Here is a 19,434-nt window from a genome sequence, read left to right on the forward strand (position 1 = left end):
ATGAAGGCAGACCCCGCCAAGCTGGCCACGATGCTGCGCACCCCCAACTGCTCGCGGTGCCGCAACCATGGCTACCTGGTGGCCGTCAAGGGCCACTCGGGCAAGTGCCGCTGGAAGCAGTGCAATTGCGAGAAGTGCTACCTCATCACCGAACGCCAGAAGATCATGGCCGCGCAGAAGATGCTCAAGAAGCAGGCCTCCGACGAGGACCGCGAGCTGGCCTCCAGGGCCGCGGCCATCGCCCCGGCCTCCAGCCTCCGCCCGCTGCCTCCGCTCGCCGCTTCGGGAGACTTGGAGCCGGGCCCCGAGGGCCGCGCGGCCGCCTACTTGCTGGAGAGACCCCCGCGCGGCCCGAGCCCGGGTCCGAGTGCCTTCCAGCCAGTCGTGGGCGGCCACGGCCACATGGGCCCGAATGACCGGGCTGCCGTGGTCAGGCCCAGCTTCGTGAGGCCCCTGCTCGGGGCGGAGGCCGCTGGCCTGGGAGGTCCCGGGCCCCTGGAGCCGAGCAGGCCTCTGCAGCCCATGCCCAGGCCGCCGCCGCCGGCAACCCCGCCGCCGCCGTTCGCCTTCGGTAAGATCCCCAGGCCCCATGTGACCTTCTTGTGCCATCGGTTCCTCTCAGGGCGGCAGCCTCCCTGCGCCCCATGTTCGTGTCCCTGGAGGGGAGTGGGGAAATGCTTTCTGAGTTAAATTTGCTTTTAGAAACCTTTCTCCACATACGCGTTTGGATTGGGTGCCTTTTTGCAAAAAGGTAAAAGAGAGAGAAAAGAGTGGGTGGTAAAGATGGCTTTCAACATTTAGCTACACTATTTGCCGTTCCATCTTGCAAGAAAAAAAATGGCCTCCAGTCCGCTTAGCTGGGGCGTCTTGTAGAGACATTGGCCTTACTGCGCTTGCGCAGCTCTTCCCGCTCTTTTCTTGGGCTGCAGGCACCTCCCCACAAAATGTCTCTGTGGGTGGGCCAACGCCATGCTGACCGCGCCTGCGCACTTCCCCCCATTTCCAGGAGCTGGAGGCTTTTCCCAGAAGACCTCCCTTCCGCTGTGCCTTCCTCCAACCCGCCTGCGCGCCCTTTCCCGCTCTTTTCTTTGGCGGGAGGCTCCACTGGTAGGACTTCCGGCAGACGGATGGGCTTTCTAAACTATGACTGCACCTGCGCACGCTTCTGGTCTTTCTGAAGGCCCCGCCCTACATCGGAGCCCTGGCTCAATGCGCCTGCGCACCTCATTTTGTGCCTTTTCCCTGGACGTGGGTGGGGGTGCGACAGCCTTTCTGCTCCATGGAGGAGGAGGAGATAGTTCATTGAGATATTGTCTATTTTTTCTCCTGCCCACCGTGTGTATAAGTTACAATGTTCTTTATGTAACAATTGTAAATTATGCTTTCGCTATTAAAGCACAACTTCAGGTCACATGTAGGTCTGAGGCTTTTAAAAAACGGCCATCTTAAAGTGCAGACCCCTGTTGGTTTTCCCTATGGTGTGCCAGTCTCCCACCCATGGGCTAAGGAGATTGGCTTGGGTGCTCCCCGACGGCCATTTCTGTCTCCTGGGATGTTCTAGGAAAGTCTGGTCCCCAGGGAACTAGATGAGGAGGACAGACCTGAAACAGCAGTCCTATAGGAGAAGAATACCTTTCCACTGGCACATGCTTCCTTACTTCCTCTCTCCACGCACAGGGGCTGAGCACCTAACTGTGCCAGACATAGTGGCAAAAGGTTGGGGGGGAGTCAGATTCCTTCCCTAAGCATCTCGTCCTTGTGAGGGGAACAGCAGTAATAAAGAATCACACATCAGTGTAGAGAGCTCTAACAGTTAACGGCTTAGCTGAGGTCTTAGGAGGAGAAGATGCTGAGGACTGAGGACTAGGAGGCAAAGTGGGCTGAAGGGAGAGCCCTCCAAGGTGAGGGAACAGCATCTGCAAGGGCTTTGAGGGGGATGAGAGAGAAGAAGCTGCCAGGTCATCGCACTGGAGGAGGCTGGAGTGGAGGCAGGGTCGGCCGCCTGGGGCTTCATGGCTGTGCTGAGGACTTTTTCTAAGAATGTGGGAATGGCTGAACGGTTTAAAAAGCAGGGAGGGTGAAAAGCATAGTGGATGTGGGAGCTCTTTGTAAAAGGACCTGAATGTTTGCCCCGTCTTTGGACAGTAATGTGTTGCTTGTTCCCTCGCTCTTGGTGTTTTGAATACTTCTCCCATTGCTTGCTCTTTCAGGGCTCTCTCTGAGCATCAACTCGGATGCTATGGTGCGGTCTGAGTACCTGGAGAGAGAGCCTTCCAAGCTGTATCCCAGCTGCTCCGGCATGTACTATCACCCGTTCCCGATGGGCTACCAGGATCCATCCCCGGGCCTGGGCATCTCCGTGCAGCAGGGCTTCCGGCACGTGTCCTTCAGCCACTACCATGGAGGAGGCTCGGTGAGTCCCATCCTGACTCCTTTCTGGTTCCTCTGTATCCCATCTGCTCTGCTGCTCTTACATATGCTCAATCCCAGAAAGCCATTGGTGTGCCCACTCTGTGCCAGGCCCCTCGGCCTGTACCGTGCTCGCCTCTGGGAGTGCACACATGTAGGTGAGTCTCATCATGTGTAGACGGGTCAGCCTGCGCTGTGGCATTTGCTTTTCAGAGCTGTAGGCCAAACGGCTCTGGGAGCTCAGGCAAGAAGGAACACAGACACGGAGGTAAACCTGGAAATACCAAGTGACCACCAGCCTGGACGCATGGAATGCTGGGGCCACAGGGCTCTTCGTTTTGCTGGTACCAGGAGGGCAATGCCACTGTCCTGGTGCCATACTGTTGAGGGCAGAGCCAGGAGCAGCTGTAGGGCCCCTGCCCAGGGTATGGCCCACTTGGGACTGCAGAGGGTTTTCAAGAGGAAGTGGCATTTAAGCTTAGTCATGAAAAATATGGAAACCTTCCCCCAAACACCTATCCCCTGAGGATCTATGTGTTGAAAGAAGGAATGAGATGTAATCCCTTTTGAGGTCAGTGGTGAGTTACTAACTGGTGTGCTCTGTAAGCGCCTAAAGCGGCAGTCAGACATTCCTTCACAATCCGGGACTGCTGGCTGCCAACCGCTTGCCTGCCTGAGTGCCCCTAACCACTCCTCTGCCGGCCTGGTCATCCCCAACTGCCCTCCACTGCAGGCCCGGTCGCCCCCAACAGTCCTCCCTTGCCAGCCATCTTGTGGTGGCCATCTTGGGACCACATGGGTGTGGCCATCTTGGGACCACATGGGGGCAACCATCTTGGGACCACATGGGCGTGGCCATCTTGGGACCACATGGCGTGGCCATCTTGGGACCACATGGGGCGGCCATCTTGGGACCACATGGGCGTGGCCATCTTGGGACCACATGGGGCAGCCATCTTGGGACCACATGGGGCGGCCATCTTGGGACCACATGGGGCGGCCATCTTGGGACCACATGGGCGTGGCCATCTTGGGACCACATGGGCGTGGCCATCTTGGGACCACATGGGCGTGGCCATCTTGGGACCACATGGGGCGGCCATCTTGGGACCACATGGGCGTGGCCATCTTGGGACCACATGGGCGTGGCCAACTTGGGACCACATGGGCGTGGCCATCTTGGGACCACATGGAGCAGCCATCTTGTGTGAGGATGTGACGGTCAATTTGCATATTACTGCTTTATATATGACAGTGATGGCGAACCTATGACATGCGTGTCAGAGGTGACACACAAACTCATTTTTTTGGTTGATTTTTCTTTGTTAAATGGCATTTAAATATATAAAATAAGTATCAAAAATATAAATCTTTGCCCTAACTGGTTTGGCTCAGTGTATAGAGCATCAGCCTGCGGACTGAAAGGTCCCAGGTTCGATTCTGGTCAAGGGCATGTACCTTGGTTGCGGGCACATCCCCAGTAGGAGATGTGCAGGAAACAGCTGATCGATGTTTCTCTCTCATCAATTTTTCTAACTCTCCCTCTCCCTTCCTCTCTGTAAAAAATCAATAAAATATATTTCATATATATATATATATATATATATATATATACACACACACCTTTGTTTTACTATGGTTGCAAATATAAAAAAATTTCTATATGTGACATGGCACCAGAGTTAAGTTAGGGTTTTTCAAAATGCTGACACACCGAGCTCAAAAGGTTCGCCATCACTGATATAGGATCATTTTCCATTGATTCAAGGGGGAAAGGTCTGGAAACCACTGGTCTTGATATTTCTAGGGTGCCTCCCCCTCCATTTGAGCCTTCAGAGCACAGGGTATAATTCCGTTGTAGGGAAGAGGAAGTTATGGGTTTGTCCACCGTCACAGAAGGAGTGAGTGTGGCACTGGGATCACAATTCACAGCAGGTTAGCGACAGAGCAGGATGCACACTGGACTTTCTGCTACCCTGAGCCTGTCTCTCAGACAGAGGTAAACAAAACGCCCACCGCCCTGCCCCGCCAGAAATCTGGGTGCTGGCCACCCCCTTGCAGCCCAGGGACAGCATGGCCGCTCCAGCCTCCACACAAAGAGGGGTTCTGGCCAAGTGGAGCGCGCACCCACCGTCTGCTCACACAGAAGCCTGGCGTCCGGAGCAGCGCTGACTGACGGGCCTGCCAGACGGCCATTGTCAGGGTGTGATCTCCATCGGTTTATCGGGCCCCAGGCAGGAGCTGTGATCCAGGGAGAAACGGCCAAGTCGCTTGGAATTAAAGGGCCAATAATCCCCCTCCTACCCTTTCCTGTCTGGATTGCGGATCCAACATTTAGTTGTAAAGCTGTTTCAAACCCAAGAGCCTATGAATTGCTTCGAACCGTGTCCTGCTCCTCCTGCCCAGGCTCCGAGATGACCCCCCAAGACTCTCCCACTTTTTGTTTCTGTCTCTGTCCCACCTGCTGCTGCTTTTGTTCTCCTCCCACAAAAGATCCCAGGCCTGGAGCTGGACAGGCCTGGGTCCCCTCGTCCTTCTCTTACCAGCTCTGGCCTCGGAGGACCTCGCTCGGCTCCGTCTGCCAGCGGGGCCACCGGGAGAGGAGGGTGTGATGTGTGTGAAGGGCCTGCACGGGGTCTGGCACGTAGTAGGTCCTTGAGAGTAGGCTTCCTCTCTTCTCTGTGGTCAGATTAAGTTAGGACATGCTGGTTAGTCTAAGGCTTTTGCAGACGGCCTCGAGGCTTTAATGTGCTTACATGGGACTCACCATTGTGGTGAGTCAATATGTGGAGTTTCTTAAACTCCCTTGACAACGAACACTTTAAAAGCAGCTTAGAATAATCGTGTAGGACGCCAAGTTCTCTGGAACACAGCTTGTGAAGCGCTGCTCTGATGTATCTGGATGGAAGTAAATAATAGGAACTGCACCTGACATTCATGACTATTCATGACATTCATGTCTTAGATGCACTCTGAGCTGTGTAGTCATCCCCCCTCCAGATCCCTCCCTTCCTGCCTTGGGGGTTGGCTTCCATCTTCGGAAGAAGCAACAGAAGCACAGAATGGTGGTGGCTGGAGCCCCTTTTCCTGAGGTCACCCAGCTTTTCTGACTCAGTCACAGCTGCACTCCACCCAGGAGAAGGCCCTGGCTCTGGAGTCTAAGTCATTGCCCGACAATGGACCACAGGTGGCTGGGATGCACTGGGACCCTGGCCGAGCGCTGAGCAGGGTCAGACAGACGGATCCAGTTCTGCCTCAGCCGCTCAGCAGCTTAGAGAGGGCGCAGTCAGGCCCGAACGGCTGTCCCCCAGGCTGATCTGAGGTGTGCCTGCGTTCCTTCTTGCCTTCAGTCATTTCTTTGCTGAGCACCCATTTCAAGTGCCTGTGTCCAGCCCATGGGAGCCCCCAATTCGAGAGAACATCATGTTTGATCAGCCCATCTGGCTAACCCTCTCCCCTGTTTGGCTTCTCTGCTCGGTGTGCCATGCAGGTGCCGGAGCCAGTGGAAAACTTCCAGCCAAACTTTCCCCCGCGGCCGCCTCAGCCTCTGCCACCACCACCATCACCACTGCTGCCGCCACCCCTGCTGCCGCCATCCCTGTCACCACCGCCCCCGTTCCTCCCACCAGGCTTCCTCACTGGGATCCATTTCCTTCCACCACCGCCGCCGCCACCACCGCCACCGCCACCAGCATCTTTCTCACTGACCGTCCTGTCTGATGCGGACCAGGAGACCGCGGGTAAGAGCACCAGTCTTCCGGTTGGGGGGGAGCCAGGAAGACTTTCTGGAGGAAGGGGTCTAATCAAAACAGATGTAGAGAGAGGGGTGATTGAGAACAGAATTAAAATGTGCTGGGCCTGGAATACGCTTTTTCCCTACACCCCTCCCCTAAATTCTATAGGCAGGCATCAAGGAGGTGAGGAAACCAATAGAGCCCAGAGGGGATCTTGTAGATATAAATGGCAGAGCTCAGATTTCAACAGAATTATGTGTCTGGCTCTATTAGTGCCCCTGGGCAAAGATGTGGAGGGAGGCGTGTGTGTGGTGTGTTCAGACCAGAGGTGCCAGGCCTCTCTGGCTGGGGAAACGACAGATGCCGAGCCTGGCACAGCAGCAGGAGCCAGTGTGCGTCTGGTAGGGATGATTCCTCTCCTCAGGCCACTCTGGAGAGAGAACCTGACCAGGAGCGAGAGACCCTATCCTTCTTAGCTCTGCCACTGATGCACTGGGTGATCTTAGTCACTCACACACCCTTCTCTAGGCCTCAGTCTTTTCATCTGTAAAATGGGCCCCTTCACAGGATTACTGTGAAGGTCAACTGAAATTTTAGATGTGAAAATGCTTTGAGGAATTTGTTTTTTAGGGCCCTTTGCAGAATGAATTTAACCATCTCTGGGTTGTGTTACTTATACATTCAAGGATTTTTTTTTCCTTTTAATTTTCCCCTGAGGTTAGTCTGGTGATGTCCTTCTCATTTTACCGAAGAGGAAACTGAGGCCTGTTGCACACCTGCTGTGTGTGAGACGCCTGCATCTGTTAGCTGGAGAGATGAGTGTGGCTTGAAGCTTGCTGGCCCTGGTGCTGGCCTGGGCATAAGTCCTGGCTCCAGCACTTACCAGCTGTGTGGCCTTGGGCAAGCTAATCCACTCCTTGGTGCCTCAGTTTCAGTGTCTGTCCCAGTGGACTGGTAATGCTCCCCACCTCATGAGGTTATTCTGAGGATTAACCAGAACCTGAAATGATGACGCCAATAGTGGAAATTAGTTCTCATTGTTCCCCCTGGTCCCATGCTGACCTGATGTTGCAAGGTAGGCATCGTGTCATTTACAGGAGGAGGAACTGGTTCAGAGCTTCCGGTGGCTTGTTTCATGCCACTCAGCCTGTGGCAGGCAGAACTTGAGCCTGTATCATATGAGGACTAGAATTCCAGCCTCCTGACACCTAGCAAATCCAAGGCAAATTAATTCTCCTTAGGGCCTGGGAATGATGAGAAGCCTTGTAGAAAGCTTATACCTGAAAATAGGTAATTTTTCCTACTTCCAAATGCATCCCCTCTTTTTTGTTCTTTGCAGATGACCAGGTTGCAGGGATGCCTCGTGAGCCCAGCCAGCCATCGTCTCAGGAGCAGTCCGACTAGGCCCCGGGCCTCTGGCCAGCAAAATGGGGCATCGGGAGGGTGACAGCAATGATTTTCTTGTCTGTGTTCAGTGATGTTAGGGAGGGTGGACAGTGATAGACATAAAATAGAGTTAATTCCCATTTCAAGATAGGAGGAAAGAGGGTGGTTTCTAAGTTTCAATCCTGAAATATGAGCTGGAACAGGAGAGTGGAGGATGATGTTAACCAGGGGAGGACCGGGCCTCTGAGGAGTGGGGGCTGATGGGAACTCCCATTTAGGAATGAATTTAACCATCTCTGGGCTGTGCTACCTTTTATGCGACTCGCCCTCAGAAGCGTTCTTTGATTTCCGCAGGCCCCACTGCAGGACAGGAGGCACCATGTATTTCAGCCTTCTGCCTCTGCCTGGTCCCGGGGGCTGGCAGCACAAACATCAAGCTTCCAGCACATCCAGGGGCTGGTGCGAGCAGCCAGGCAGGGCACTGACAGCAGGTTCTGGAGTGTCCTTCTCTGCTGCCCTGTCTCCAATGCCCCTCGCCCCTTCTCCAGGGGCCTTTACTAGCAAGCATTGTGACCCCTGGGCTACTTCACCCCCCTCCCCTCCATAAAGTTTAAGCCATTTATAGGCATCTTTCTGGTTTTAAAAAATTTGTTAACGTTTTATTGCTTGCTGTTTTTATAGTGATTGCCAGCTTTAAAAAGTAGGCTATTTGTTCCCAGAATAGAGTGGTGCTTCCAAAGTACCTGTGATGTCAGCACTTCTTCTCTGGGGTCAGTTGACTGTTGAAATAAAATGAGCAATGGAAATGCTGTGGAAGGTGTCTTCTCTCTTTAAATCCACGTGGAAGGCAGTGTTGGGTAGAGCAGTCGGGGCCTGGGCTTGTGGCCTGTCGGCCTGCTCCTACCACGTGCTTGCTTAGGCCAGTCCTTCCCTTCGCCCTCTCCCCTTCCCTTCAGTGATCAAGTGACTTGGGCCAGACTACTTCAGTTGTTGTTGTTGCTGTTTTAAGAAATGGAAACCTCTTAAGGAAATCTGATGTAGACACATCAAATGTAAAGATGACTTCGTTTCCCTTCCCCAGCTCCTTTCATGGTCCCTGCAGCGGGACATGGTTTTAAAATACAGAACTTGGTCCCATTCTGCTGTTTTAGGATCTTGGGGCTCTTCCCCTGGTTTCATTTGTTCCTTCATTTAAAAATCACCCGACATCTCTACTAGATTTAGAGCCTGACAATCAGCAGCTCTGCCCATGAGCGTGGAGTCTAGTAGAAACAGATACTGTCCAGGGGCATTGGGACTGGGACAGAGAGGAAGAGGAGCTGGGGATGGTCAGAGGAAGCCTGGAAAAGTCAGGGCTTCATCTGCCTTTTATTCTTTAATCCTCACCCAAGGATATTTTTTCCATTGATTTTTAGAGAGAGTGGAAAGGAGGGGGGAGGGGAAGAGAAAGGGGGAGAGAGAAATATCAATGTGATAGAGACACATTGATTGGTTGCTTCCTGCACTTGTGGGTCGAACCTGCAACCCAGGTACATGCCCTTGACTGGGAATTGAACCTTTGACCCTTTGCTGTACAGGCCAACCCTCTAAGCACTGAGCCATGCCAGCCAGGACCTCACCTTTTTAAAGAGCGAGAATGAGTTAGGTGAAAACAGGCACTCCCTGTTAGGTGGGCAGAGAGAGGGAAAGGGATGTGGAGTGAAGGATTCCAGGGTGAGGAGCAGCATCTCGTTCTCCGTCCCGGGAAAGGCTGGCATGCAGGGGAACAGGTGACCTGCTTTCTGTCTTGCCTGTGAGCATGGGTGCCCAACCATCCTCCTAGGACAAGTAGCAGGAGGATCACTGAGAAGTAAGCTGTCCTCATCAGTGTGGTGGCTGGGGGTCCAGGACAGGGCCTGCTCTGTTGAAAGGCACTGGGGCAGGCACAGCCATGGGAGTTTTTCAGTGACTGCATTATAAACACAGTAGTTTCAGCAGGGCAAAGCCAGGCATTGGCTTCCGTCTGAACCGGATGGTGCAGTGATTTTGCATTAGCCTGGCTTAGTGGCTGAAGCTGTCAGCCACCCAAATGCTGGTCCTGCCCCCAGGGCCATAATCCACAGAAGCTCTGGGAGGGTAGGAGAAGACCTGACTTCTGGTTCCATTTAGCCCCACTCACCCTGCCCTCACTGGACCCCTGACGTGGGGTTGATCAGCCCTTGCTTTTTTTTTTTTTAATTGCACTTTGTTTTATTCTAGAGTCCATGTTTTGAAAGATTTTTTTTCAACCAAGCTGCATCAATAAAGCTGTTTTTCCGTTTCTGATCAAGTCTGACCAATGCAAGAAAACAGGATGTTAGTTAGCACATGGGGTTTGAGATGGGAAGCTGTGGCCTGGGAGAAAAATGTCCTGTTGCCTTATTGTAGGAGCCCATGTCCACGGGGCTCTCACTTCTCCAATAGGCCTGGGATCTGATGAACCTTGAGACGCTCTGCATCTTTCCTGGAGCCCTGAAGGTGCCTGCTGGGGTGAAAAGACCCAACTGTGGGGCAGGGTCGGAGGCCTGGCTTCCTTCCTTCCCCCTGGTGGACAGAACCCCAAGTTCTGTCCTTTCCTGTGGGCTCTCACCATGATCCCTTACCCTGGTCAGTGGACCCCTGCGCCCTATAGCCTTGCCAGTCAATCCAAGCCATGCTCCTGAATGCCCTGCTCTTCCAGGCTGTTCTCTAGCAGCAGAATTGGCATTGAAAGAACAGATCTGCTCATGTTACTTCCTTGCTCACATGCCTTTCATGGCTCCTACTGCTCAGAGTAAAGACCAGCATCTTCAAACCAATGCCCGCCCACCTTTCCAGCCTCCTCTCCCTCACCGCTGGTCCAGCCCAGGTTCTGCAGGGGTGGGGTCAGGCAGACAGTGGCCAGGTTCAGCGCTGCTCATCGCAGATGGCGGAGGCTTGGCTGTAAGCCAGGAGGATGTCCCGGAAGGCAGCCGGCCGCATTCCCTGACGCCCGTGCACCTGCATGGCGCCGCCAGGAGAGGGCGTGCGAGCAGCGGCTGTGGGCGGGGCCGATGGAGGCCAGACCACTGTGGGGGCGGGGCCTATTGCCTAGCAACCTGCGTCCAAGGAGAAGCTGCGAGCCAGCCTGGCTGGAGGAATAGGTTTCTGCAGCTGGGCCTTGACGTGACTGGAAGACGTGTATTCTTCCTGAGAAATCAAAATGATAAGCCTGTAGGCTAGGCCAGCAATTTTCAACCTTTTTCATCATGGCATATGAATTAATTACGAAAGTTCTGCAGCACACCAAAAAAAAAAATACATTTTTTGCTGATCTGACAAAAAAGGCATAATTTTGATTTATTCACACAAGATGACTTTGTGTTGACTGTTGTCATTTCTTTATCTGACAATCTCAGGGGAAAGAGGTCAGTGTTTCTGACTCAGTAGTCAGGTATTGCATGTTTTAAACCTCCTTGCAGCATGCCACCATGTAGTCACCAACCTTGCAGCAGTTGTCTTTGCACTGCCCTGCTGTGAAATCAGTGCCCTCCTATCTTTGCCTTCAGACACCAGCCGGAACCCCAGCCCCCGTATCCCATGACATATTCCCCACTTTCTCTCCGTTCTGCACTTTTGCACACGCCGAGTCTTCTGCCTAGACTCCTTCTACCTTCACCAGCTCATCTACTCATCCTTTCCAACTAAGTCCAGGACCCCCTCCCCCAGGCCTCCTCTACCTGGATTAGGAGGCTCTGCAGGGACTGCGCAGGCCCTAGCCCGCCCTCTGTCACACTATCCCACTGCATAGATGTCCCTCTTACAAGTCTGTGGGCTTCCTGAAGGCAGTGTCTTCACTTGTCTTTGTGTCCCGTTTGTGGAGCTCGGCATGGTTAGGCCAGTAGTTGCTGAGTGACTGTTGCAGAATAAATGGCTGAATTTCTGGGCCATCTTGTGGACTTTTGGGTGGAGGGTTGATTTGCTCTGCCTCAGGCCCCTCACACAGCGTCTTTTGCCTTACATTTTTGCTCTGTCTGCTGGGACCCCACACAGGAAGTCAGCCTTCACCAAACTATGCTAAGTGAAGCACTGCACCCTTCCTCATTTGAGCCTCACAACAACCCAGGGAAGACATGGGTTGTGTTGCCCTCACCGGTTTGGCTCAGTGGATAGAGCGTCAGCCTGCGGACTGAAGGGTCCCAGGTTCAATTCCGGTCAAGGGCATGTACCTTGGTTGCGGGCACATACCCAGTAGGGAGTGTGCAGGAGGCAGCTGATCAATGTTTCTCTCTCATCGATGTTTCTAACTCTCTATCCCTCTCCCTTCCTCTCTGTAAAAAATCAATAAAATATATATATTTTTAAAAAGACATGGGTTGTCACCTCTATTTTATTTTACTTTATTTTATTTTTTAAAAATATATTTTATTGATTTCTTACAGAGAGGAAGGGAGAGGAATAGAGAGTTAGAAACATCGATGAGATAGAAACATCGGTCAGCTGCATCCTGCACACTCCCTACTGGGGATGTGCCCACAACCCAGGTACATGCCCTTGACCGGAACCGAACCTGGGACCCTTGAGTCCGCAGGCCGACACTCTATCCATCAAGCCAAACCGGTCAGGGCTCACCTCTATTTTATGAAGAGACATGGAGAGGGATAGTAACTTTCCCACAGTCACACAAATTGCAAGTGGCCCAGGGCAGGCAGAGAGCAGCCTACATCCCTGGACACCAGTCCTAGAGCTTTAAGCATCTGTTTCTCCCTGAGTTTTCATCTTGACGTGTTCTGAACGCGGACCACGTAAATGCACCCTAGATTCTGGGCAGATTCTAGGACGACTGGGGAGAGCAGCCTACAGACACCTGCCTCCTGACACCACTGGCCACAGCACACAAAGCCTCCGGAGCGAACGCTGAAGTAGGCGTCACGGCGATCAGCCAGGGTCTCCCTCCTGGTGCCTGAGCCTCCGCCATGGCCTGGGCTCCCCACAAGCCCCGCTGTGCCAGCTGCACTGACAGAGGGCTTGCTCCTGTGGCCAGACGGGAGCAAGGTGTGTCTTCTAAGGGTCCAAAACCTACAGAGAGACGCCCTCCCACCGGCACTTCTCTGGATCCTCTTAGAGAGAAACAGACCTCTCTGGGCCTGGGGCAGGGGCTGGGTTTCTCTCTCTCTGCAGCCCTGAGGTCTCTTACAGCCCCTTCCACTTCTGGACGCTGTGGCCTTTGTGGGCCTGGGCCTGGGCCTCTCTTACTGGGAGCTGCTCAGAAACCCAAGAAAGAGCCATGGCCTCTTCTCCTGGGAAATACCACCTCTGAGGCCACCTCTCAGTGCACAGAGTAGGGCACCTGGGCTGTCATCGTCCATGTCCGGGGGCGAAGGCCCACAGCTGTGGTTCTCTACTTCCTGGAGCTTCCCACATGCCGGGCACGGGGCTGAGCGCTTTCCACGGATTCTCTCTGCGAATGCTCATAATGACCGCCCGGGAGGCACTGTGGGCTCCCAGCTTACAGATGGCAAGACTGAGGCCTACAGAGGTTAGGTTCTTGTGCCTGGGATACTACCTATCAGTGGTAGAGCTGGGGTTAAATCCAGGTTCCACCGGACTCCGGAGCTAAGTTCCTAACCACATTGTGCTCTCCTGCTTCTCAGGGTGGGGGTTGTGGGCCTTGGGGAAGTTGCAGTTCCCCAGGATTTGCTGCCCGACTGCTGCCCACCAGCCCAGCCAGGTGTCAAGCATGTGGACAGGCCGAGTATAAAGAACAGCCTAGCTCATGTTTTACACAAGGAATGAAATTTAAGGAAACTTTTTTAAATTTCCAAACCCTTTAATTTTGTTTTGAAAATAAACAAAGCATGAAGTTGATTTAAAAAAATGAGCATAAAGTTGATTTTTTAAAAAATGAGTATTAATAGTTTTTTAAATTTAATCTAAGCCCTCTCACAAGGTAGATTGGAACTTTATCAATATTAATGCTTTTAATTCAAATGGAACCTAGGAGATAGTTTTGATATTTACTGAGCTAGTTTCTTTTTAGGCTCACTTCTTCCTCTTTCTCCAGGCCTTTGTTTTAAAATAATTATTGTGAACAAAGTAATGCAAGGAAATGATAACAGTTTAAAAGGGTCAAACCCCGCCCCGCCCCCATTACTCATTCTCATTTCTCTCCTTGGAGAGGCCCCCACTTTTGTGTCTCCTTCCGGAGATGGTCCGTGCAAGCTCAGCTTGTTTCACTCATCTTTAGTTCTGAGGTAATTATCGGTTCACATGTGGTTGTAAGAAATGACACAGAGAAATCTCATGTCCCCTTTTCTCAGTTTCCCCTAACGGTGCCATCGTGCAAAACTACGTGCAGTATCCAACCAACCAGCACATCGGCACTGACAGGGCCCATCCATTTCTTCAGATGCAGTTTTACAGTTTGCATTTGAGTTCATTTTTGTGTGAGATGTGAAGTTTAGGTTAAGGTTCCTTTTTTTGCCACTGGATGTGCAATTGCCACAGCACCCGTGTGGAAAGTCTATGCTCCCTCTACTGAATTGTTTCTGTAAAAAAAACCCAGTTGTCTATTTTTGAGTTTTTTAATCTGTTCCATTGATCTGTTCTTTGAACACACACACACATACACACGCACACACGCAGAAACATGCATGCACACACGCAGACACATGCATGCACACACACAGAGACACACACACGCAGACACATGCATGCACACACACATCTCATTAACACCAGACCAGGGTTTCTGAGCCTCTCTGTGCCATGAACCTGTTCGTCACCCTGGGCAAGCCTGTCCCCTAGACCAGGGTTTCTGAGCCTCTTTGTGCCATGAACCTGTTCGTCACCCTGGGCAAGCCTGTGCCCTGGCCTCAGAGCAGGGCTGTGAGTGGATCAAGTAAAACACATAAGGTTACAGGGGAAACTAATCATGTTTAACACATTGGTCAAAACAGAGAACCACATTTGTGGGTTAGCAATCGTGTGCTTCTTTATGAACACACAGAATGACAGGGTCACTATTAATAGTCTCACAGTCGCGGTGCCATTGAGGATCTGAGATACTTGCAACAACCGTCAATCATGAGAAAACCCGTGATTTCTATCGGTGACCAGGCCCCTGCCGGTGCTGCCGGGGTTGGACGGAAACACTGCATTGTAGTTGGAGTTATGAAAATCAAGGTGTGTTTTTCACCCGGCCAAACTCACGGGCCCTTCACTCCCTCAGGACTCCGGGGCTGGAGCTGGGAGAGGCTCACCTCCTCACTCTTGCTAACTGCTGTCTGGCCTCTCGCTGAATGGATTCGCCTTATTTATCTAACCAGGGCCCCGCTAGGACACTGTTAGGTTGTTTCCCATCTTTTGCTATTACTGCTCGTTTAATTTTTAAAACATTCCTCCTGCTCAGATTTTCTTTTCAAGCAGGACCACCAAGCGGGGCCCTCTGCCCTCAGAGACACCCTTGGGTGGCAATACACAGCCCATGTGCGGAGGCGCCTTGCGAAGCAGGCTCCAGCCCCAGCGCTCCCTCCTTCGGGAGCTGTCCACCCTCCACACCATGACAGCCTTTGCCCCTGCCCCCAAGCCCAGGCTGGGGACTCCAAGCCAGCCCTGGTGAGCGAGTCTAGGCGGGCGGGGACGGGTCCCCACGCTGTGCAGCATCCTGGGAGCAGATGTACAGCTTCTCTGTGCCTTTGTGCTACATTTTATTAACAGCAGATTGCAAGATGCTAACATTCTATCATGTCAGCTCTTGCATCTGAGCTCGCACAGGCATTGGCCTGTCAGTGATTAGCTGCTGGGTGGGTCTTTTCTTCATCTCTCCCCCCCTTTTTAATTGGAGTCAGAACATCCTTTTTCTTCCTTCCTTCCTTTCTTCTTGGTAGTAGACGCAGTCCGTGGAACACTCTGTGTGGACTTGGCTGCTTTTCCACATTCATGGGCAATTAATTTCCAGCTACAATCCAGTTACCCAGCAAACACGGAGCTGCTGCCCAACATCTCAGCATTTGCTGGAGCAGTTGCTCCCTCTGCTCTGCCCTTGGGAAAGGAAGCGAGGATAGCACCTCGTTCTCAAGTGGGTGAGACATACCTGGTTTTGAAACGCTGGCCATTTCAATTGTTGGCCTATAATTAAGTCAGTGTTTTTCTAACATCTGGCTTTTGTATTTGTTTTTCCAATTCCCAGTGATTTTTTTTTTTTTTTTTTAACACCAGTCAGGGGTGATGTCAGCCACCCTCGGCAGCATCAGCAGCGGCCCTGCTCTGTCCTCAGTCAATAAGCAGTTATTCAGGACGAAAATGGGCCGGGCCATGGGCTGGGCCCCGGGACCAGGTGGATCTTTCCCTCCCACATCCAGGCCTGGGGTCCTGAACTTCCATCTGAGCACTCCTCCCGCTAAAGCCCTCTCGGCCTCACTGCTCCAGGAAGTCCCAGCTCCCAGGCGGGCCTTTCACAGCCCGCCGTCCAGCGGACCTGGCCTGGTCTCCGCCTCGTTGTCTCCATCACTGGCACTTCCTCAGGTGCCTCCAGGCCCTGTTCACGCTGTTCTCTGCCTCCCCTGCACCTGCCTCCCCCAGGCCTCCCCAGCACCGCCATGGAGCCTGCTCTGGGCTGCCCATGATGTCTGGCCTGCTCTTCTCTGGTGCCAGGTGTGCCACACAGGGATCCCGCCAAGACTCACTGCACTTACTTGCCTTTTCTGGGGTTCATTGCCAGGAAGGACAGTGTCTGACTCACCCGCTGAGGGCACCTGATGGGACCTCATGGCCAAGTCCAGTGGTCAGGCCTCTGCTTCCTGGGTCTCCTGACAGTTTCACACACGTCTCACTAGCCTTCTGGCACTCCTCTCCCCCAATCCCTACCTCACACCTTTCCCCGCCCACCCCGCTCTTCCCCTTGCTCTGCCAGCCTCTGGGTGCCGGGCTCCCAGGGCCTGCACAACTCTTTCTTCTTGTCGATGCTCTAGCTGCTCCTCTGGGTCCATCCCCGACACTCTGTGTGGCCCGCAGGAAGGGCGAGTGGGCTCTGGGCTTCACCAGACACACGTCTGGACTCACGTCTCCAAGGTGGCCTGGCCCTGAGGTCTTCCGGCAGGAAGGTTCCCGCGGTTCCATGAGAGGCTTTTTTCTCAGAGATGTGACAGGTTAAGGGACCAACGAGAGACACGGGGGCACTCGGAGACCAGCATGGGCGCCATGGCCATCCCAGGGCAGAGGGGCCAGGGGAGGAAGTGGTCCTGGGGCCCAGAGGGAACTGGAGCCTGGGGAGGGGGGCTAGCCAGGCAGGGGGTGTGGTCCGGAGGGACATAACTGCAGCCAAAACATACCGCTCAGGAGGAAAATGGGCAGGAATAGCCCGCCCTTGCTCCCCCTGCCCTCCCATCTCCTGCTAGTGCTTTGCATTGGCTGAACCCAACAGGAAGCGGAGGGCAAAGGAGCCTGGGTATGCAATTCACAGACTCGGGCTGGGCCCCTGGGCACAGAGGGGCAGAGAATAGGTTTCGAGGGGCAAACCGAGAGTCACTGTCTCAGTGGCTCAATGCCACTCAGTATCCTCGCCCTTGTCTCAGAGCAAGAAACTCCTTTCCAAAGTGGGGGGAGGACAGAGCCTGCCGGAGCGGTGCTGTCAGGGAGTGCTCTCGCTTCAGCCCTGCTCCTGGGCCTCGGCCAGGACACCAGGACACTGAGTCTCAACCTCAGACGCAGGTCAGGCTGCGATCACCATGCAGGTAGCTGACCGTGAGGCAGAGAGCGATAACCTTTGCTTCCGTTTCTAGCTCTCACTCCGCGTCCCCCCTCCCGCCGCACTCTGAGGCCTCCCTCGGCTGCTGGAGTTCTGTCCCTGGGAGGGTGGTCCAACTCTTGGTCCTCACTGGGCCTGAGTCCTTGGACGCCCTCTGTTGCTTGCTGCACCCCCCCCCCCACCCACGGCATAGAGGAGGGTGCGGGTGCCCTCGGTGCCGGGTCGCTCCGGGTCAGCGCAGCAGCTCTGACTGTCAGATCCGTCAGTCAGGTCCACGCTCCAGGAGCTCCGAGTGGCCCAGCGGGGTCCCGGCCCCATTTCCGGGGAAGCCCTGGAGAAGCAGCACCTCGTGGCTTCTGTGGGGACGTGGGCTCCTCAGGGAAGTGCTCTCTGGGGAAACCAGTAAGGGAGGCGGGGCAGGACAGGGAGGGAGAGGAGCGGGGACACTCCGGGCCTTGCGGATTCAGGCCGGCCCTCAGCCTGAGTCCACCCTGCGGGGCTCTGCCCTGGGGTCAGGTCCTGAGTTGTCTGAGGCCAGAGACCTGGGCCTCCCGCCCTTCACCCTCAGCCACTGGCCAGGGCTGCCCAGGCGGAGGCAGCTGCGGAGCCTCTGGGCCCGGCTCCGGGGGCCCAGGGGATGGTCTCTGCCTCAGATGCTCCACACTGAGCCCAGGCGGGGCCCAAACCTGGAGAAAGGAACCCGGGGAACCGGGCGGAGCCCCAGCGTGAGCTGTGATGCTGCGAGAACGGGGAACAGCTCCGTAAGCACGTGGTTAAGGTGGGAGCGTGGGTGAGCCCAGGTGAAGGCTGGGCAACTCCACACGATGAGCCACTGCCTGCATGTGGAGGAGGTGAACTGTAGGGCACGCGAATCCTGCCTCAATAAGGCTTCTGCATAAAAACGTGAGCGGGGACCCTCCTGGTGACGAATTGAGGCACCTGCTCACCCTGTGGGACAGGCCCCTCCTCACAGGGTGCTAGTCCAGCTGGTGCTGTCACCACACCCTCAGCAGGCCTTCCACCCCCTCCTGCGAGTGGCTAATGCAAGCTCGCGGCCACACTTCTCGCCCTATCGATTGCATTCCTGGGTTGGAGGCGCTACGGTGAGGCGTGCCATGGGCATGGGTAAGGCATTCTGAATGGCCACAGATGGTAATACTGACACAGTATCTAGCAGAGAAGGCAAATCTATACCAGATTCCATGAGGATTAATTTGTAAGTCCTTCATGATGGAAGACATCCAATGCAATCAACTTGCCATCAACTTGCCATCGCGTGGTTGCATGGGAAGTGGTGCCATTGGGCATGCGTTGTTGGCAGTCTGGGCACGCAACAGCCGCAGGAGCCAGCTCAGCTTTGTAGGGAGCTCGTGTTGCTGAGCTTATGAGAAGTCTCTACTCCTGCTGTGACGGACTGACTGGTTGCCCGCCCCATAAATTCTTGTGCTGAAGTCCTAACACCCAGTGTGGCTGGATTAGGAGGCGGGGCCTCTAGGAAGTAATTAAGGTTAAATGAAGTCATACTTGTGGGGCCCTGGTCCAATAGGGTTAATGTCTTTATGAAGAAACACCAGAGAGCTCCCCTCCTCTCTCTCTCCACGCCTACAGGGAGGTCACGGGAGCAGACACCAGCCCGTGCCACCTCCACGCCCAGAGAGGCCTCAGGAGCACCCAGCTTTGCGAGTGGGAGAAACGAGGACCCAGGGTGCTCACTTGCTATGGCTGCTTAACAAGTGGCTACACACTTAGCGGCTTCAACAGCACCCGTTGCCATCAGTGTCTGTCGGTCGGTCTCGTCAGGCTGCACCCCCAGAAGTGGTGTGCGCAGCCCCCCAAAATCCAAACAGGCCCCAGCGCCGTGCCTCTTAGTGGCAGTTTGTAGGAGGGGTGGCCACCTGTCTCCTTTCAGAGGAGATTTTTCCAATTCTGTCTCCTGCCCTCTGATCTCCGACTGGAATTCAGAGAGTGAAGGAGCCCCGAGGTGCTGTCCGCAGGGAGCAGCCCCCCTAGACACAGCGCAGGGGAGGGATCTGTGTGTGAGGCCAAGGGACTCACCAGCCCCACCTCGCCCACCCGACACGGCAAAACAGAGCTCTCAACTTTATCAGCCACTGCTGGCCTGGGGATGGCAGTGTCTTCATCAGCCGGGCACCTTACCCTCCCCTCCCACCCCCTGCATCC

General features: G+C 54.2%; 1 protein-coding gene across 1 annotated transcript; it reads left to right on the forward strand.

Annotated features, from left to right (window-relative positions):
- On the forward strand, positions 1–7,547 carry DMRTB1 (DMRT like family B with proline rich C-terminal 1). Its single transcript, XM_023752827.1, has 5 exons — positions 1–571; positions 2,211–2,413; positions 5,525–5,638; positions 5,900–6,149; positions 7,483–7,547. The coding sequence occupies exons 1-5, from the start codon at positions 1–3 to the stop codon at positions 7,545–7,547; spliced, it is 1,203 nt and encodes a 400-aa protein (XP_023608595.1).
- Positions 7,548–19,434: the final 11,887 nt, after the last annotated feature.

The sequence above is a fragment of the Myotis lucifugus genome, unplaced genomic scaffold (assembly GCF_000147115.1).
Source record: "Myotis lucifugus unplaced genomic scaffold, Myoluc2.0 scaffold_37, whole genome shotgun sequence".
NCBI classification, from domain to species: domain Eukaryota; kingdom Metazoa; phylum Chordata; class Mammalia; order Chiroptera; family Vespertilionidae; genus Myotis; species Myotis lucifugus.